The sequence below is a fragment of the Aquarana catesbeiana genome, linkage group LG01, assembly GCF_042186555.1.
Source record: "Aquarana catesbeiana isolate 2022-GZ linkage group LG01, ASM4218655v1, whole genome shotgun sequence".
Taxonomy (NCBI): domain Eukaryota; kingdom Metazoa; phylum Chordata; class Amphibia; order Anura; family Ranidae; genus Aquarana; species Aquarana catesbeiana.
The window spans coordinates 33,622,266-33,643,205 of record NC_133324.1 but is presented as its reverse complement, the minus strand read 5'-3'; the positions used below and the strand labels follow the sequence as shown (position 1 = coordinate 33,643,205).

The 20,940-nt window shown below is 41.0% G+C and overlaps 1 protein-coding gene across 1 annotated transcript in view; it reads right to left on the bottom strand.

The window, feature by feature from the left end:
• The window catches only part of LOC141139412 (vomeronasal type-2 receptor 26-like), a 310,781-nt gene that overhangs the window by 238,064 nt on the left and 51,777 nt on the right, over nucleotides 1-20,940 (bottom strand). Inside the window, exon 3 of the mRNA XM_073625509.1 lies at nucleotides 12,111-12,893. Within this exon, the coding sequence (XP_073481610.1) occupies nucleotides 12,111-12,893 (783 nt within the window). The remainder of the gene's footprint in view (nucleotides 1-12,110; nucleotides 12,894-20,940) is intronic.

The following is a 20,940-nucleotide window of genomic DNA, read 5'->3' as shown; positions in this document are numbered from 1 at the left end:
ACCATTGGGTGTATCAATACAAGCGTCTATTTGGAAGTGTTCTCAGAAATTGTGTGTGGGTCAAATAATAACAGTTTCATCAAATTTGATATATATCTATGTATACATAATTATTTTGTAATATTTTTCTACAAATAAAAAACCTTAATTACTTTTATATGGTCTACCCGTGTGACTTTAATGTCCATCCTCCTAGTCTTTAGTCTCTATATATCCATTATCGGGACGTTGGCACACTATGAGATCCTTTTTACTTTGATTTACTGAGGCACATTGGCGATTGATCCAGGATCCCGGATGCACTGTTGAACCCTGTAGTGGTTCCAAAGCGTGTATTGACCAAGCTTAACAGCAAGGTCACACACCTTAAGGTGAGCCTTCATTACATGGGGGGAGCACCTGAGTGAGAACACAGCGTCTGATTATCGCATCACTTTCACAGCATACTGAATCGCATGGAGTGTGGAGCAACTGTAAATTGGATCAATTTGAACTTTGCACAGTGCACTTAAGCACTTTTATAATCCCAGTATTTGGATCTATTTAAATTTCCATGGACTTTTTTGCTTTTTTAAAAAAAAATATCACTATATAAATGCACATTGTCACTTTATTATTTGGCTATTAAGCACGTGTCATTTTATATATTTTTCATTATATATTTTATACATTATTATCACGGTGTAGAGGATATATTTTTACCAGTTCAGTTCAGAGGCTTTTTGCTTATACCTTTGAGAGTGCAGCGTTTTTAATGCGATTTTGGTACTTTTACATGGTTTATGAGACATGTTTACCGCTTGCAGCTTATTCAAAGAGGATTTATTGGTTTATTATTGTTAGTGGAGGCTCACTGAACGTCCTATATAATAAACGCAGGTGCTAGCAGGTATCTGGGCTGATCCCGCTAACACTGCGTTTTTGGGATCCCTAAACTGCTTGGGACACTAATATAGTTCTGATCAGATCAGATATTGATCTGTTCAGACACTATACTACTAAGGGAGGTGTATGGTGTGTGCATGGGTGTAAGCGCTACTGGCACTAATCTGACGCTGCCTGGGGAGATGCAGACCGTGACTGACTCTAAAACCTGATGTCACCCGCCGGGTGATCAGGGGGTTAAACCTTTATTGGGTAATATACGGCTGTAACGAGCCCCTTGCTCGCTCGGTTCCACTCTCCCGACACTCCTCTGCAGCTATTGAATCAGATTGCAACGTCTGATGGTTCGGTCATCCGATGCTCCGGGACTAGAACTACAGCTCTGTGCCGTTCTAGTCCAGTTGTGATAGCTCAGAACAAACACCAGGCAGGCTGTATGTAAATTCAAACAGGAATCTCACTTTATTGCAAAATACAGGCTTTTATACACTAAAAGTGGAGGTGCAGACCTCCTGCTCATATTACTATAACAATACAGCTGTAACCTAATTAACCTAATTAACATGAGCTAATTAACTAATCCCTTTAGACAGCCTAGATGACTCAAACATGACCGTTAGGCCAGACTGGCCATCTTGTAGTTCAGAAAATCCAATCAACATTAGCACAATCAACATAGACTCTTCTTCACACAAAAGCAGAGTTAATTAACACAAATAACAATGGGGATCTAATGACTCTTAGATCCCATAGTAGACTTATTTACAATACACATTTTAGCAGACAATAGACAGACAGGTGTTGGAATTTACATCAGCATCTCCTAACAGTATCTGTCCCAGCATTATGAATCAGCCACTATTCCAATCCAGGGCCCCCAGAGTCTGTGTCCTGAGGGACCAGGACCCGAATCCACAGTAATACCACCTCAAGGGTCCCCAGGCATACAGCTCACAAAGAGCACCGTTCCCCCAAATGCAAGGGCCCCCGATCGATCGGCAAGAGGCTAGCATACAGTCCCCTCCAAAAGTCTCTTTCCCGGCTAGGTCGGTCACATTTCTCCCCTTTCGACAGGAGACTAACTCAGGAGGAGACCCCAGACGGGTTGACTCCGAAGTTAGTCAGTAGTTCCAGTCCTCTAATGCCTGTACCCACACAGTACCCCAAACAAATTGTTCCAAACAAAGCATTACTCACCCAGCCAACCTCTGCCTCTCTCTCCCTTCTCCCTGGAGTCCTTTCTGCCGCTGGAGAGAAGACAGGGTGTCTGGGCTCACTCCGACATTCTGTTGGGGATCTGGGCTGACTGCCCAGCATCCCTGGGGTATACAGGTGGAGACTGAAGTCCCATCCATCTTCACAGGACATCCATCCTCTGTTAGTTGAGGGCAGAGTCCAGCAGTACTTAGCCCTGTTGCCAGCCCTTCTGCTGGAAACCCCACACCATCTGCTCCAGCTAACTGTTGGGGAGGGACGACGAACACCTCCTCTCCTTTCTCTCCCTGTATCCTGATCTGCTGCTGGGAAGTGACCACCTCCTCACCCTGAGCCTCCGGAACCGCCGCAGGTGTAGGGCAGAGATCTTGGACCCTCTGTCCGGTTGCCAGCGCTTCAGCTGGGGAAGTTCCTTGTGACTTCACAGATACTGCTGTTGGTGCTGGGCAGAGCATAGTGAAGTTTGGCCCTAATAACAGCTCCTCTTCTACTGGAGGCTCACCAAGTTGTTCTTCCTCAGCAGAAAAGTCTATCAAATCCCCTGTCTCTGCAACTGGTGTCTGGGGATAAAGGTTCACCATCTCCTGTCCCTAGAACCCAGAAGATGCTATCAGTGCTGGGCAGAGCACAGTAAAGTTTGGCCCTAATAACAGCTCTTCTTCTGCTGGAGGCTCACCAGGTTGTTCTTCCTCAGCAGAAAAGTCTATCAAATCCCCTGTCTCTGCAACTGGTGTCTGGGGATAAAGGTTCACCATCTCCTCTCCGTGGAACCCAGAAGATGCTATCAGTGCTGGGCAGTGGTTAGCAGAGCTCTGCCCTGTTGTCAGCACTTCAGGTTGTCATCTTCAGATTTTCCACTGCCGATTCTCTGGCATTCTGCTGGACAGGCACATTCCTCCATCCAAGATCATCCAATGCAGAAACAGGTTCATCAAGGTCAGTCAGCACTTGCTGCATCCGCCATAAGACCTCCGCCTCCATAGCTGCGGGTGCAGGTTGGCAAAGCACACCATTACTCTGCCACATTGTCAATGCTTCAGACAGGATTTCAGAGTTGTCAACTGGTATTTCATGATAGTCCCAGACAAAGGGAGCACCACCCTGCTGCTGAGCAGAGTCTAACAGCTGTTTGTAGGCGATCTCCAACTCCCATTCCTGAACGGCCAGAAACTCCAAATCTTCCAGTGCCCAGTGCACTTCTAAGACATTCAGTCTCCGCTCTCTGTGCTCCATTATTTCCTCCAAATGCCACTCCTGATCACTTCCAAAGTCAGGGTCCCTGGACAGCCTCCAGTATAACAATCCCAGGCCATCGTAGTCAAAGCCTTCCGTGGGGCTGTCATCCGCTGTCCATGGGAACACTTGGGCTACATACCACTGGAGGGCTCTGTAGCTCTCGTCCAACCGCATTTCTGCACGGATCAGCCTGCTTAACTCGGCTGTCCACTCCTGGTTTGGCTGTTCCCCCAAAAACAGCATTCGCACTTCATACTGCGACCAGTACCTTACATGGATGGAGGGGAGAACTTTTCCCTGGTGTCGCTGCTCACGGGCTAGCGCTTCCTTCCAGAGTTCACAGCGGATAGAATCAAACCATCCTAGCAGGACCTGCTCTGATACTAGTCCTCTGTGCTGTATCTCCTTCTCTCGCAACCTCCTTCTGAATTCCTCATCCATGGTGGCTGGTATCTCTCCTCTCCTGCTATCCTGCTACCTTGGATCCGGGTGATGGTTTGGATGTGTTCACGGCAAGGAAGCACGATCCCACCATTCCCTCCATGGCTCTCAAGTAAGTCTTTCAGCGTGGCTCTCCTGCAGGCTGGTTTGGAGTGTCCCAGTAACTGGAGAGCAAATCCCACTGCTGCCACCAATGTAACGAGCCCCCTTGAGTGCCCTGACACTATAAAAAAAATCTAGCTAACCAGCGTCACCCGTGGCACTTATACAGTGATCACTGGTGACAGGGGGTGATCAAGGGGTTAAACCTTTATTAGGGGGGTTAGGGGGGTCCCTAGACCTATCTGGGCCTACCACTTATTACCCCAACACTGATTAGTGTCACTAATGACACCAGTACAGCGATCAGAAAAAATCTGAACACTGCACTGGGTGACACAGTGACAGGGGGTGAAGGGGCTAACTGGGGGGTGTAGTGATCTTTCCTTTCCTTCTTCCTCTGGATTGTTCTTAGTTGTCTTCTACCACAACAATATAAACCAAACAAAAAACATATTAATATAAATTGAATAAACACAAAAATTATGGACAGAGTTCTCAATAGTGGGTGAGTAAAAGTGTTATTGGGTATGCTCCACCAAGGCTCCTGAAATTCTTTAGCAATTTTATTAGAACTAATGAGGTTTTCCTTTACCAGTTCTTGTAATTCTATAATTTTCCTACTATCCCTCTTAAATAATGTATCCAATTCAACTGTAAGTGGTGGAATTTTCTTAAATAAAGGAGAAATCATAGAGTCCCAATTGCCAAGATCAGTTTGCTCAATGTCCATAGATACTTGATTCATCTGGATATTGGCTCGAATGTCTTCCTCTCCAATTGTTAGCAGTCCATCGGTGAGATTCACACACCATCCTGTGATAGGGGTCCGGCGCTGAACTTGTTTCTGCCAAGTGAATGAGGGAACCCCCAATGCACAGACCCTTGGGCCTTCTCCATGAATTATTCTCTTCCAGGCTGGTTCAAATTTCTGCAATCGAACCAGGCAGTTTCCAGCGTGTGCAGCAGCACAGCCCTCTATGTGCTCCAATCGCTCAAAAGAACAGGAACAAAGCCAAGTCTGGGCACGCCTGGTACAGCAGTTGGGGTCCATAGTTTTCCACACTTGGTTGTCCTTGACGACGAGTTTGCTTTCTGGTAGCAGTTGTTTCAGTATATTAGTGCCATTTCTCACCTCCACCTCACCAAGAACGATCATCTTGTATACGGGTAAGGGTATTGTTGACCATGTAGGGATGTCGACAGTCAGAGGTATTTCCTGCTTTCCGATGCGATCTCTATTACAAAGAGTATCCAGGCTCCTTACATTAGCAAGGGCAAAGTTCCTACAAGTAACACCACTGTCTTTGATAAGATTGAATAATAAAGTTGAGTTCATTATCCTTGGCCATTCTCCTTGTTTGATTTCTTGAAGCCCTAGGCTCAGGTGTTCACTCAGCAAGTTTCCTATAATACCACAGACTATAGACTTGGATACATTATTGGTTTGAAGGGTTTTATTCAGTGCACTCACCGACATTTGAATGTTCTGCAAATCTGCAGCAATGGTGTGAATGTTCTGAATATCTATTTTCATTTCAGCTAGAGTGTTTAAATCCACTCTTCCCCCTTTATGCAGTATCTGCTGTAATCCACCCACAAAATTCTGTTCTCTTATATTTAAACTCTCTATATCAACCCTATTCCAAATCAAACTACCCAAACTGAGGCCTGATATGATATCAGTACCCAGATCCCTCTTTGAAACTTTCTTAAAATTAAGCCCTTGTGTAGCATCCCAAAATAAGTTTACATGTGTTTGAAAAACCGTTTTAAACCATAATCCCATTGATTTTGGGCAACTCTCTGGAATGTTAAATGATGTAAAATTCAACAACAATGGTAACGATAAATATGAAACATCGCCATATACTAAATTTTGAGTCCGTTCAAGGAAAAGTCCATGTTCTGGCCACTGTAAAATTGTAGGACAGTCTCTAGAATTTGTGACCATTATATGTAAGATTTTTGTATAGACTCCATCCTCCACGTCATGAGGACTACAGGATATAATACCCTCCTTAAATACTGTAAAATTCCTTTCTAAAGTCATTTGCATTTGTGGTCCATTCTTTGTCTCCACTAATATTATATCTGTACTCCTGTGACGATCGCTTCCTTCTGGGTAAGTCCAAACAGCAGATTCCACAAAGTAATCAGATTTTGGCATCATGATCTCACATCTAACGACTATCCATCCCCCGACTATGCCCTTTACCATATCCCCATGTATCTGGATGCCTTCTGATTCCTGTAAAACAGTAAGTTCTGTAGTATGATCCACTACACTTCTTTTACTTCGATCAGATTTCCCCACTGGTAAGCACTCCAATTCTTTAACTTGACACGTTTCCACTCTGATGTTTGTGATGCAAAGTAGTAGAGTGACTGACGCTGTTATCAACACACATGCTAATAGAGAAGGCTTGTATTTGTCCAGGGGGGATGTCTTCATGTTGATGTAGTCCTCTGGTATTCGCATTACTCCTGGGACCTGAAAGACAATCTCAGGAAGAGAGTTAGACAATGCTTTCATCCATCAAATCCATTTTTCCTTTAAATGCTTTGATCTGACATGCATGACTCCATCTTGACCTATCCTCTCCCAAGTCTAATAAGTAAACAGAGGGTCCAATTTTGTCTATGATTGCATAAGGACCCTTCCACTTTGAACTAGGAAATGGGTGAAACCCAGAAAAATCCTGTAACATTACTCTAGCCCCAATTTGGTATTCGCTGGTATCACCCATCGCATTAAACCACTGTTGTGAGCTTTTATGGGTACATTCATCAGTGGCACACACAGCCTTATGTACTGTAATCACATGATCCTTTAAGGTCTCTACCCATGATTCAGATAATGACACAGTTTCTAATGCGGCTGGGACCGGATTTATCAGATGTTCCCACGTTCTCATTGTTCTGCCGAGCAGAGCTTCATAAGGGGCAAAGCCTATGGACCTGCAAACTCTGGAACGAATAGTTGCCAGAACAAAGGGTAATTTTTCCTTGTCAAAAGAAGTTTATTGAGTATACAATGTTATAAAGATACATAAAGATACATAAAGTAAGTTTACAAGGATCTATAAAGTAAGCTCATTGTTCTACAGTAGGGTTTATATAGGTCAATATCATGAAATTTCAAATATTAAACATTGGGTTCACGTAAACCTAAATTAAAGATATATATCATTTCCTTAGTTACTTTTGTAGGTATTTAAATGATTTATACCTACTATACATATTGTTTACAAGTAGAGTGTATATAGGTCAAATAAATTCTGATAATGAGCTTTAATCATAAGGTGGAGAAAAGGAAAGAGAAAGAAGAAAAAGGGTTGAAAGGTAGAGGTATGGTCCACAAGGTTGTCCCGCTCGTCAGTTTATTATTCTTTTTAGTTCTCTTTGAAGCCTTAGAATGGGTGTCTCTGTAAGTCATTTAATCTGTTACCATGGCAACAGGACAGAGTCATTGAAATTTGACAGGAACTGTTGTTTTATCCAAGGATGCCAGAGTTTTTCAAATTTTGGAATTTGATTTTGATCGATGGCTACCATCTTAGCATGGGACATTGTATTATTCATTCTGTGAATTGTTTCTGCTAGTACCAATGTAGGAGATTTCCATGCCTTGGCCACTGTTTGTTTTGCAGCCGTTATTAGTTGGATCATAAGTTTGAATTGAGAGAGTGTTAACCATTCCGGTTTTAGATTAAGTAAAGTTAAATATGGATCTGGTTGTATTATTTTTTTAAATATTTTAGATGCAATCACGAAGACTTCCTTCCAGAAGGTTTGGATTACTGGGCACGTCCACCATATGTGTAAATATGTGCCTATTTCTGGGCATCCTCGAAAACAAAGAGCTGAGGTATTAGGTGAATATTTTGCCACTCTAGCGGGTACAAGGTACCAGCGAGTTAGGACTTTATAATTTGTCTCCAGTGCCAAGATGTTGGGTGAAGATGACTTAGATGTGAGCCATATATTAGACCAGTCCGTGTCTTCTAAAGTTCGTCCCAGGTCCTCCTCCCACCTCTGAACGTAAGAGGGTCTATTAAGATTTGCTACTCCATATAATTGATTATAAAGTGATGAAATTGTACCTTTAGCAAATGGATCTTTTGTACAGATTGATTCAAAAATGGATAATTGGGATAATGGTGTATCCCCCATTAGGAATGGTGTATAGAAATTTTTGATTTGGAGATATCTAAATATCTCAGAGTTTGGTAGATCATATTTTTCTCTAAGCGATGGGAATGAAAGGAATGATTTAGATGCTATGAAGTCATTTAGTGTCTGAATGCCTGATGTTAAAGGGTAATTTTTCATCCCAATTGGTACCTTGCTCATTGACAACCTTTCTAAGAGCATTTTTAATTGTCCTGTTCATTCGTTCAACCTGTCCCGCAGACTCAGGGTGATAGAAGATGTGAAATTTTTGGATGACCCCAAGGAGCTTGCATGTCTCTTGTATCACATTACCTACAAATCCTGGCCCATTGTCACTGTCTAAAACTTTTGGTATCCCCCACCGACTAAATATTTCTTTGACCAAGATCCTTGCAGTAGTAGTGGCAGTACAATTTTTGGTAGCGAAAGCTTCAACCCAGTGACTGAAGGAATCCACCACAACCAGTAAATATTTGTTCTGGTGTGCAGTGTTAGGCTATTCACCTGTGTAATCAATTTGTATTCGCTCCCATGGTCCCACGGGAGCTTGTCTCATCAGTGCCCCTCTTCTCTTCCTATTTGCGGGATCATGCCTGGCACACATCAAACATGACTTTATAATTCCATGTATAGTGATATATTGTCTATTCAGCATTTCTCCCATAATTCTCCCCCACTATTCAATTTCAGACTTCTGCTATTCACATGCAAGCATCTTCAGACGTCCCTGAAAGACAAAACTCTCCAACAAAACTAATTAGCAAGGTCCTTAAACATTGTTTGAAGTTAAAACAAAACACTATATACACGTTTACAGTTTGGAGCTAATTCACCCCCACTGCTAGAGAAGTGTCATCTGCATTCAAAAACAGATCTGGAGAATATACATCTTGTACATTCATGACACCCTGTACCCCCTTCAACTGCTCTAATAATGTATCACGTTCCCCTCTCATCTTGTCATACTCAATTTTCAGCTGGTCAAATTTCTGTTTTAACTGAGAAAACGGTATCCAAGTCTTGGACCTTTTCTTATTATTTTGTTCAGCTCTGTTTTTCATATTAATATCACCTATGTATGACCCGGTTTGTCCTCTCTGGGTGTTATCATAGGATATTATCTTCTGATCTTTACGTTCAGTATTTGTCCTAAACAATGTGGCTAAATCAATTTTGACAGCCTGCTCATTTGACTTTCTCCATAAATGGTCTGCTCTCAACAATATGTCTTTTAAATCATGAGGATTTGGGGTAACTAATAAAATATTTTGTTTGATATCTTCATGCAACGCATCTAGAAACATACTCATATGTATCGAGCCCCCACGCTCAAATGCAAGATTATTACCGACCAATAATTCCATAATAGTTGCTATCCTGTGTGACAATTCATAGGGAGATTCATTTTGCATTTGTTGGATCCTCCCATGAATAGTAACATCAGAACGTACACCATACAAAACACATAATAATTCCAGTAATATGTCCCTTGTCCTCAGAGGCTGAATACAGATTTGTTTAATTCTCATCCAAAGACCACTTCCTACAGAACGTTGCAAAACTCTTTCTAAGTCAGATGGGTTGAGATTGTACATATCTCTGACTTGCTGCACGTCACAAAACCATTTTAAAAATCTGTTTAAATCATGGTATGGAACCATTCCTATTTCTTTAAGAATTGCGTCTAATAATTTTGATTTCAAAGGCTTCATTACAAGCTGAACTTCACCTGTATTATTATTATTGTTATAAACTGTGGTAGTCACAGTGGGGGCAGCTGGTAATGAATTATCAGATTTAATATGAGGTTCTGTTTGCTGCAGATTGCTGAATCCAATATTTGATACATATCTGCATTCCTGAGATCTCTTCTCTAATTCAATAATTCTTAATTTTAATCTCTCATTTTCCTCTGATAATTCATCACAACGTTTAGATTTCTCAAGTAAAGCTTCTCCAATGGTAACCGCATGCAATTTTAAATTTACTGTCTCAGTGTCTGATTGGTTTTGTAACCTCTCACAAACATTGTTGCTATTATCAACTGCCTTCTGTAACTGGGTAATTTCCTGAACCTTACCATTCAAAGAACTTTCCATTGTTAAACAGCAAGATAACAAGCCCTGTATAATACAACCTTTTCTTTTACTTTCTGAAATTTTGCTATCAAAAACATTTTTCTCTAAAAATTCCTTCATCATCGTCCACGTCTGCTTACATTTTTCTGGAATTTCATAAGGACCGCCATGGCGCTTAATACATTTTAATACCCATCTGTTAACTTTATCAGAACTGACACTGGCTCCACACTGAGTAAGCATTTTGACTATATTACTAATAATTAAAAAAAAAAAAATAAAATATTTTACTCACCGCATTAGTTACTCCTTCAGCTTCCAGTTCAGGTCTTCTGGTACACGACACGGTCCTTTTTTTTGTTGTTGTTTCCAGTCTCCAGAGAATAATTCTGGGGTTCCCAACTTGTTAAATTTTGTAGATTAGACTCTCTTATGTCACAACCAGACATTAGAGTCACAGCACAGCTCTTGGTTCTTCATCAGACTTCTGTCCAACTCACAGGATTGTTGTCACCACCGACTTCTGTTACTAAGTCCGAAAATGCTCTTCTGGTCACATGAACGGCACCAGTGTAGTGATCGAGTATATTAATATGTATCCGAGTCACGGCACCAGTGTAGTGATCGAATATATTAATGTATATTGGGTGATATGATGTAGAGTGGGTATGATAATTAATATTTAGGTATTATTATAATGATGATGTAAGTACTCTTCCGCAGCAACCCAATTCTTCCAGAGAGATGCACTTTATTGACTTCCAACACAGAACAAAGTCCAAAGTCCACAGATGACAAAAAGATCCGACAGAGTAGATATAATTCAGAACCCCATGTCTTAGGTCCGAGTGTGCATACACAGACAAGCCTCTCTCATACGCAGACGAGCCTCACTCCCCCAAACCTATAGACTGAATGCCGTGTTATATTCACTAAATATTGAATGGCTGAGCAATTTGATTGGCCGTTTCAATTTAGGACTTTGATTAGCTTTAGTCTTTCAAACAGACAACAACCCCCAGCCGTGAACAGCCGTGAACCACCCCAATTTGCACTCCCGCATATCAACATCAACAAGTCCCCTTTAGATATGTGTATACCACCTGAACGCCCTTTTGAATACCTTTTGGAATACCTACATTCCTGCATATCAACAAGCCCCACTGATAAATTAGCCCCACAGGAGGGAGCCTCCGCTAGGCCAACCCAAAACACTCCTTGATCCCATTGTTACCCCCTCAAGTCTAATTACCATCCATAAATATTTCTTCTATGGTCCTTTAAACAATGTACCCTTTGAAATGTTCAATTAGGTTAACAGCCCATAGCTCACACCCCTAGGTAGACTTGCATGAGACTAACACATCAAAGGGTTTTCAGCTGTCCCCTTGCTATGTTAAAATTCAGTTGGACAATGCAACTGAATTTCTGGTCAGCATGGCACTCCAATACAATATTATACATAAATTGGCCAACATATTACAACAGGGGGGTGATCGGGGGGTAGCAAGTGTACCTACGTGAACTGGTGTCAGTATAGTTTTGGCGCACTTACTGTGAGACGTTCTCTCTCCTCGGTCTGGAATGGAAAAGACCAACACGAGGAGAGATGACATCACTTCCCCTGCTGTGTTTACACTTACACATACAGGGGAAGGATCTCATTCACCAGGAGCGATCACCGGGTCCAGGCCAGATTTCATTGGCCTGGGCCTGGGGATTGATCGGTTCTGGATTGAATCCAATCATCGCGGCCGACGTAACATAACAGCGATTTGCTTGCCTGTGCCATTCTGCTGCAGTAAAACTGGACGGGAAGTGGTTAAAACCTCTATAGAGAAATCAAAGGTTTTGGGGGATTGATGTTTACCTGTTTGCCCAGGAAATTAGATGGAGGGTGGAGATAGCTGTCCATTCACATAATTATTATATAATATAGGATAAGATCATCGTAATATAAACACTTATTATCCAACTTACTCTGTGCTGGAATCCATTTTGTTCAGATTTATTTTTCTTCATGTACATCCAGTGTAGAGCATTGGCCAGAACATATACAGCCCTGTATGCATAGAAAGGCAGAGTTGTATAACCATCAAATGCCTTCCAATATTTTACACCTCTACAAGGTTTTGCAGAAATGTTATAAAACAAATTAAAAAAGTAATTTTTCAGTGGGTTTGGAGAAAGGCATGAAAACAAACGAATCCAAATATCTTCTAGTATTGGGTCAGTATGGCAACGAGAGAAGCTGATACCATATTCCGGATTTTCGAATTGTACGTTTATTCTTTGTGCCCACAGAAATATGAAGCTGCAGTTGATTGCTGTTAAGTCCTCAAATTTGTAAGTAGGTAGCTTACTCCATGGAGGCGGGAAAATAAATGTAATATTTTCTAAAGTAAAGGGCATGAGCTGAGAAAAGTAATAAAATTGTGATGCAAAAGTTTCACACGCTATGATAACTTTAGCTTTTGATTTCCAAATTTTGATCAATCCCTCAGTATCATGTACAATATCTGGTTTCAGTTTAAAGATATAATCTACGCAGATCCCATGTTGGTTCAATATTTTACTCAGTTCTTGGGACTCCTCATCACTGCTGCCATCATTTGATAGTATTATTCCAACCCAGTTCCACCCAAAATACTGCAAAAATTTTATAATAGCTGCATAAAGGATCCGATTGTCTGGTGTCATGTGGAATAAAGTTGGATACAGTTTTCCATCTCTCAGACGAGTGTCGGTGGCTCGATAACTGACCTGGTTGACATGTTAGGAAATATTTTAAGGGGATGTTATTATTCTGACAATGAAAAAATGAGAAATGCAATTTATAAATGATGGACCAAAGTCTCTTCATCATATTCTGTTCTAATAAAAAAATAGTATTTGTCAGAATTTAAAACATAGAAATTAATACATTTTTTTTTCTTTATATACAGTGCCTTCCACATTTTGTCATGTTACAACTAAAAGCATAAATGTATTTTCTTGGGATTTTAGTTGATAGACCAACACAAAGTGGCACATAATTGTGAAGTGAAAGGAAAATGATAATTGTTTTTCAACATTTTTTACAAATAACTTAAAAGTGTGGTGTGCAGTTGTATTCAGCCCCATTTACTCTGATACCCCTAACTAAAAGCTAGTGGAACCAATGAAACCAAATAGAATCCACCTGTGTGTAATTTAATCTCAGTATAAATACAGCTGTTCTGTGAAGCCCTCGGAAGTTTGTTAGGGAACCTTAGTGAACAAACAGCATCATGAAGGCCAATGAACACATCAGACAGGTCAGGGATAAAGTTGCAGAGAAGTTTAAAGCAGGGTTAGGATATAAAAAAAATCACAAGCTTTGAACATCTCACAGTCGGATTTTCCGACAGAAAATGTGCAATTGGAGCTTGTTGTCGGGAATTCCGACTGTGTGTGGGCTCCATTGGACTTTTTCCATCGGATTTTCTGATACACAAAGTTTGAGAACAGGCTATAAAATTTTCTGACAACAAAATCCGATTGCGTCAATTCCGACCGTGTGTGGACAATTCCGATGCACAAAGTGCAAAATAATCAAAACACTTTGCTTACTCAATTAAATAGCAGCTCACACGACAAACAAGGAGATTTGTAAAAGGTACAGGTGCATATATAGTGTAGCGCTAACTTAAATTACAAAGATTTTTAAATTGAAAAAAATGCATACACAAAAAAATGCATACACAAAAAACGCAAATGACTGCATATATCACAAATATTGATGTGAGATACTCTAATAGGCATCTATAAAAACAAGATTTTGAAAAAGGGTAAAAGTCCCATAGACATGATAGTGTTGTTCACCACGTGGATAGCTGGTAAAGAAGTGACACAGGTATAATGGGTCCCCCGCGTAGAAGCAATGCAGGCTTACCAGAACAGTTGGACTCATACAAACATATGTCTCATGAGTCAGTAAAGCTTGTATTGCCAATAGGCAATGAAGTGGGGTCTCCCAACCAAACGATAAGGAATCCAAATTGCATATAGGACTCTGGGCAGAGCTCTTCTACACGTAACTTGGTCTCAGATTCTGACTCCTTTCTGTCTCTGGATGTGCTGCCCTGGCTCCCTTGCTATGCTGTGTACCTCTGTGGATTTGATAGTCTGACTGTTTTTTGTCTCAGACTCTGTGTATGCTGTCTGCCTGGCAGAGTCTGAGACAAAAAACTAGCGATGCACAAAGTACCATGCATGCTCAGAAGAAATTCCAAGACGGAACTGCTTGGTCTGGTAAAATTAGCGTTTGCAATGGATATAGCACTTTCGTCACGCTGCAATGTTTGAAATTGTTTAATACAGCGCACTCTGTTCTTCTTTATAATGCTAAAAGAATGAAGTAGTTTTGCTGCTCATATCTCCAGCTGCCATCACCCCAAGTGGAAAGAGAACATCCCCAAGGGACAGCTGTTGAGAATACGGAGGAACTGCCGGAATATTGAAGATTATCAGAACCAAGCCGATACCCTGATAAATAAATTTGTAGACAAAGGATATCATACTGAGCCCTTAGCAAGATTAAAGAAGGAGATACAAAATCTTGATCGGGATTCCTTATTAACAAAAAATTGTAATACAAGTAAGAACTCTCCGGTGGATATAGCTTTCATCACAGGCTTTACCAACCAATACCGCTCCATTGAACATATAGTGAGGAAGTATTGGCCTATTTTAAAATATGATAGGACCTTAGGGGAAATCCTTGCAAAAAAAACCCAGTTTCATCTATAGGAGAGCACCAACCCTCAGAAACTATTCGGTCCATAATGTTATCGACCCTCCTAAGAATGTAAAATTGTTTTCCAATATGAAGGGCTTTTACAGATGTCAGAAGTGTTTGGCCTGAAGAGTCAGCAAGAAACAACCTAAGAAAAGAATTTCCTTTAAATCAAGGAATGGTAAAGAATACAAGATTAGAGAACTGGTCACCTGCAACACCACTCATGTGACCTACATCATTGAATGTCCGTGCCGAATGCAATATGTGGGTAGGACCACTAGACCCCTTTGTGTACATATCAGGGAACACATTAACAATATTAGTAAGGGCTTCCCTAAACACAACCTCTCCAGACATTTCAATGAATTTCACCATAGGGATCCATCTGGCCTGTTTTTTTATGGTATTGACACCATCAAGGACCATTGGAGGGGGGTAGTAAAAAGAATCTGATATCCCGGAATGAAACCAGATGGATATACTGTTTAGACTGTCTAGTCCCTAGGGGACTTAATGTGGAAATTGACTTAAATTGTTTTTTATCCAATTTTTAATAATAAGTGTTAATATAGACCACTTCCTTAGTCCCCACATACCCTCCATTTCGGCTTCCCCGTGTTTCACATAATGTTTCCTATATAGCTTTAATACATACTGGGAGTATGCTATAGGCCCCCTAACCTGAGGTGCGTTGGCATGGACCATAGGGTGAGTACATGGATTGAAAACTGGCTACAAGGGCGTGTTCAGAGGGTGGTGATAAATGGGGAGTACTCAGAATGGTCAGGGGTGGGTAGTGGGGTTCCCCAGGGTTCTGTGCTTGGACCAATCCTATTTAATTTGTTCATAAACGACCTGGAGGATGGGATAAACAGTTCAATCTCTGTATTTGCAGACGATACTAAGCTAAGCAGGGCAATAACTTCTCCGCAGGATGTGGAAATCTTGCAAAAAGACCTGAACAAATTAATGGGGTGGGCGACTACATGGCAAATGAGGTTCAATGTAGAAAAATGTAAAATAATGCATTTGGGTGGCAAAAATATGAATGCAATCTATACACTGGGGGGAGAACCTCTGGGGGAATCTAGGATGGAAAAGGACCTGGGGGTCCTAGTGGATGATAGGCTCAGCAATGGCATGCAATGCCAAGCTGCTGCTAATAAAGCAAACAGAATATTGGCATGCATTAAAAGGGGGATCAACTGCAGAGATAAAACGATAATTCTCCCGCTCTACAAGACTCTGGTCCGCCCGCACCTGGAGTATGCTGTCCAGTTCTGGGCACCAGTCCTCAGGAGGGACGTACTGGAAATGGAGCGAGTACAAAGAAGGGCAACAAAGCTAATAAAGGGTCTGGAGGATCTTAGTTATGAGGAAAGGTTGCGAGCACTGAACTTATTCTCTCTGGAGAAGAGACGCTTGAGAGGGGATATGATTTCAATTTACAAATACTGTACTGGTGACCCCACAATAGGGATAAAACTTTTTCACAGAAGAGAGTTTAATAAGACTCGTGGCCACTCATTACAATTAGAAGAAAAGAGGTTTAACCTTAAACTACGTAGAGGGTTCTTTACTGTAAGAGCGGCAAGGATGTGGAATTCCCTTCCACAGGCGGTGGTCTCAGCGGGGAGCATTGATAGCTTCAAGAAACTATTAGATAATCACCTGAATGACCGCAATATACAGGGATATGTAATGTAATACTGACACATAATCACACACATAGGTTGGACTTGATGGACTTGTGTCTTTTTTTAACCTCACTTACTATGTAACTATGTAACTATGTAACAGCGTTTCTTATATAGTGTTTTTAACAAAGCCTTTTTAATATATTTTTTAATATACATATTTTTTCCTATTTTCCTTTTCTCATTTTTTCTTCTTATACATATGTATAATTTATATATGTAGATTTAGTCATTATAAGCATATACACACATATGCCTACAGCATTTAAGGCTGCCATAGGAGACATATTTCCTTACGATCATATGGCCTTGCAGTGTTTCACTCCTACCCCCTTTTTATACACTTTACATAAATGGAGGATTTAGCTATATAATATTTTTTATACTTCCCTTTATTATTTGTACTTTTGCATTTTTATTTTTATTATTTTTATTTTTATTTATATATATTTATATATATTTTTTATTTTTTATTTTTTATTTTTTTCTTCCATATTTATTAATTTTTCTTTCTCCTATTTAATACACAATTCTTCCTTTTTTGTTTTCTTTTTGATCTACTGAAGGAAATACATTGTCATGTTTTATTATGCATATGTAATTTTTACGATTTTTTGTCCATTTGATGATTAAATTGTATATATGGAGGCACCAACTATGACATTACTTCAAGAGTCCATTAGATGGTGCTCTGTGCAAACCTTCTCATTTCAGCATGAAGTTTTTTCGCATCCGCTTGGTGGGTGTGATCGCATACTAAGGTTTTTGATTGGAGATCATGGCGCCTCTATGTACTATATATAGACGTATGGTGTACCAAGATGGCCGCGCCTCAGATGACGTCTTGATGACGAAACGCGCAAGGCGTGGCCATGTGATACGCATACGTCGCTTTCTGTGTGTTGTTTTTTACTCTGGACTTCCGGTTTCTGGTAGGCAGGTGGTGGAACGCACGCCACCACCACGCTGCTATTATGGCTATCGGCTTTGAGCCAGCCAGTGGAGCACTGTCAGCTCTTGTTTTTAAAGTGTTTTTTACAATAAACATACTCTTTTTGGATTCACATTATGAGGCTCCCTTCTTTTCTATAACATATGGATGCTTAACGCTGGGGATTATTAGGAGGACATCGCTGATACATTGGAGAAGGGAAGGACGGCAACCGGGTTGAGGATTATTGCCAAGGAACATCATTGCTGGATCCTAACCTACACGCCTGTTACCCCTGCAGGGGTTGGGTGCTTTGGTGAGTGAGGGCACGATTGGGGGTGCAGTGGAAGATGGGGAGCACTTGCTACATCAAGATTCTTTTTATTGGATTGATATATCACAGTTTTTTCAGACTATATTGACTTTTTTTAGGACACTGGATTTTAAATATTTTTTATCATCACTTTGCACACCAGTACCACCTGTTGGACACTTCATCACAGTGGTTTAGAGTGGTTTTAGATGATTTTTTGCAACATGTTACTTGGTGTTTTATATCACTGTTAAAGACTTTTTGTGGATTATATCTCATTGATATATGTTAGGTCACATATTTTCTAGCACTTTGCACTTTATGGTACAGTGTAACATTCTGGTATATTTTCACTCATATATGGTTTTTCTATTTATTCATTTATTTTTATTTATTTATTACTTTTTATCTATCTTTATAATTAATGATTTAATATCTATCGTACACGTGTTTGAACAGCGCCAATTCCATCCCATTCCCATTATAGGATCTTGCTCATATTCACACAGACTTCTCACAAACTTCTTTCTTTATTATTTATCCTGATTTCATCACTATATTTTGATTTGTCACATCTGACTAAAAAAATGTTAAACTTTTTTTTTTAGGGGGGCTTTTTTTTTTCAAGCCTGATCTTGTTTTTGTTTTTTTGTTTTTTTTTTTGTTGATTTTTAACTCCAGAATATTGTTGGGTGTGTTTTGTGTGTATAAAGTTACCACAACATGATTATTAACTTGTATTATTTAATCTCTAGGAGGTTGCTTGGTGTTGGTGTCTCTTGTTAATTTCACATTGTATTTTTGAAATGTACCTGCCTCTTCACAAACAAACTGTCCTTTTTGAAGGAAAACACACATAGGCGAGTATAATAAATCAAACCAAAAATTTATTAAGGGCTCATAACCAAGGAAAGAGGGAGGCAACGCTGGGGAAACAGCAGAAATTGGCAAAGCCTTTGGCCTCCAGGGCACACATCAATTATTTTCAGGCAAAATTGGTGGCCTGAGGAGTTCATATATAAGGGAGTTCAATCTGGTCCAGAAGTCCAAGAGAATCATGAAAGCAGAAGATGACATCTATGTTCCCAGGCTGTGGTCATACAAGAGCCTGCATCTTTTGTCAGACCAGACTGAACCCAGGTCATCACTCTCTGGTCTTCCTTCCATGCTTCCTTTCATGCTGTGTCTGTGGTGGTGGAGTTGTGACAGGAGGAGGAGGATGGTCCAACTCACACAGGTGGGTATTGGGTGTGATTTCGCCCCTCACCCCCTTAGTTAAGGTTTTATAAAGAAGGTCCTCACACATGAGGCGTTGGCCCTCCTGCATGTCCTTCAGTTTTGTGGCAGCCATGCAGGCAAAGGCCTCTTTACGAGTGGGGAAGGCTCTGAGGGACGCAGAAGCCTCCTGAATAAGCCTAAGTGCTGAATCCTGCACGTTACTCCCCTTCCTTGGTCTTTTGTTTGGAAGGCGGAGGGGAGGGACTTGCGATTCTGTCAGGCTCCTACTGGGCCCGGCCTTCTCCTGGCTGCCACTTGGCCCCGCCTCCTTCTGGCTGCCACATTCCACAGCCTCCTCCTGTGTGCCACATTCCACAGCCTCCTCCTGGCTGCCACATTCCACAGCCTCCTCCTGGCTGAGGTCTTCCTGTATATGAAAAAGGGACAAAGTTTTAGTTTTTTCTTCATCACACACAATTTTCATCTCATGACTGTTGCAAAGTGAATGTTAAGAAATATAAAAGACATCATTCTGAGCCCAGCATTTTTCATCCTTGTCCCAATTATTTGTGCCTACTACTGTCTATTGATATGTAAAACACTTTATTAAATCAGCAATTAGTGATCAATAATAACATCTAGTAAATATCATTTATTTATTGACCAGAAATCTGTAGAAGAATGTTATACCTGACTCCAGCTGGGCTCCTCCACTTCTTCCTGGCTGGAAGTCCCAGGTTGGACATCGGAAGCCTCAGCTGGGGTGAAAGATAGGGTGGAAGGAAGAGTGGAAGGAAGGGTTGAGAGGGATTCCCTGACTTCAGACTGGTCTGACAGAAAACTCATAGTACTACAGCCTGGGGACATAAATGTCATCTGCTGCAGCTCCTGATCTCTGAGACTCCTGGACCTTCTTGTGTTCCCTAAGATAAGTGCTCCTCAGGCCACCAATTTTGGCAGTTTCTCCAGTGCTGCCTGCCTCTTTTGTTTATTATTATATTGCGGTGTTTGATGTGCCACAGACAGGGCAGCTCCCTGTATTTGTCTATGAACAGGGGGAGGAAATTGTGGTCATTGAAGCCATCCATTTTATCTGCAATACACAAGACAAACCCTAATGTCAGGCTAAAGTCTCCTAATCTTGTCCCAATATAGGCCTCAATCTAGAATCAGTATAGGCCCAAGTTTAAATGTTACCTTCGTTATCACGATCGGCGCTTCCAAAACTCCTTATTCCGCTCACAGATCGTACGTACTACTCACACGTGTTCCGCTTTATATACATTGCACATGCGTGAAACTCCGCCCGCCCCTGATGTTCTTTCTAGTCTAGTCCCCGCTCCTTCTCGTTCGGCGCAGTGGGGGAAGAGCACATGGTGGAAACACAGCAGGTGCGTGCTAATTACAGCAGCGAAGAGGAAAGCCTGGAGCCAGAAATGTCCCAATCCCGGAGGAGACGATTTAAGGCCTCAAATATGTCCTTTGGGGAGATGTTGGAGATGGTTGACATACTGAAGAGGACAGACTATGGTGGGAAGTATGGACCTTACCCCAACCCCAAGAAAGGCCAAGATCATGGCGAAAGTAGTCAAGAGTCTGCAGAAGAATTTTGGGGTACGACAATCGAAAGATCAACTGAGGAAGCGGTGGTCGGACCTCAAATTAAGGGAGCACAATCAGTACAGAAGGATCAGGAGAGTGCTGCAAAAAAGTAAGTAGTTGTCCTGTGTTCCTGTTCTTTATTTTTCTAACGTTCTTGCTTTTCTTAACTGTTGTACAGTTTAAATTGGCAACTTTCATGTTCATGGGCACATTATTCATTCGTATGAAACATTGTTCGTTCGGCATAGAAAACCCCATGTTTTGGACATATGCATTTGAATACATTTTTG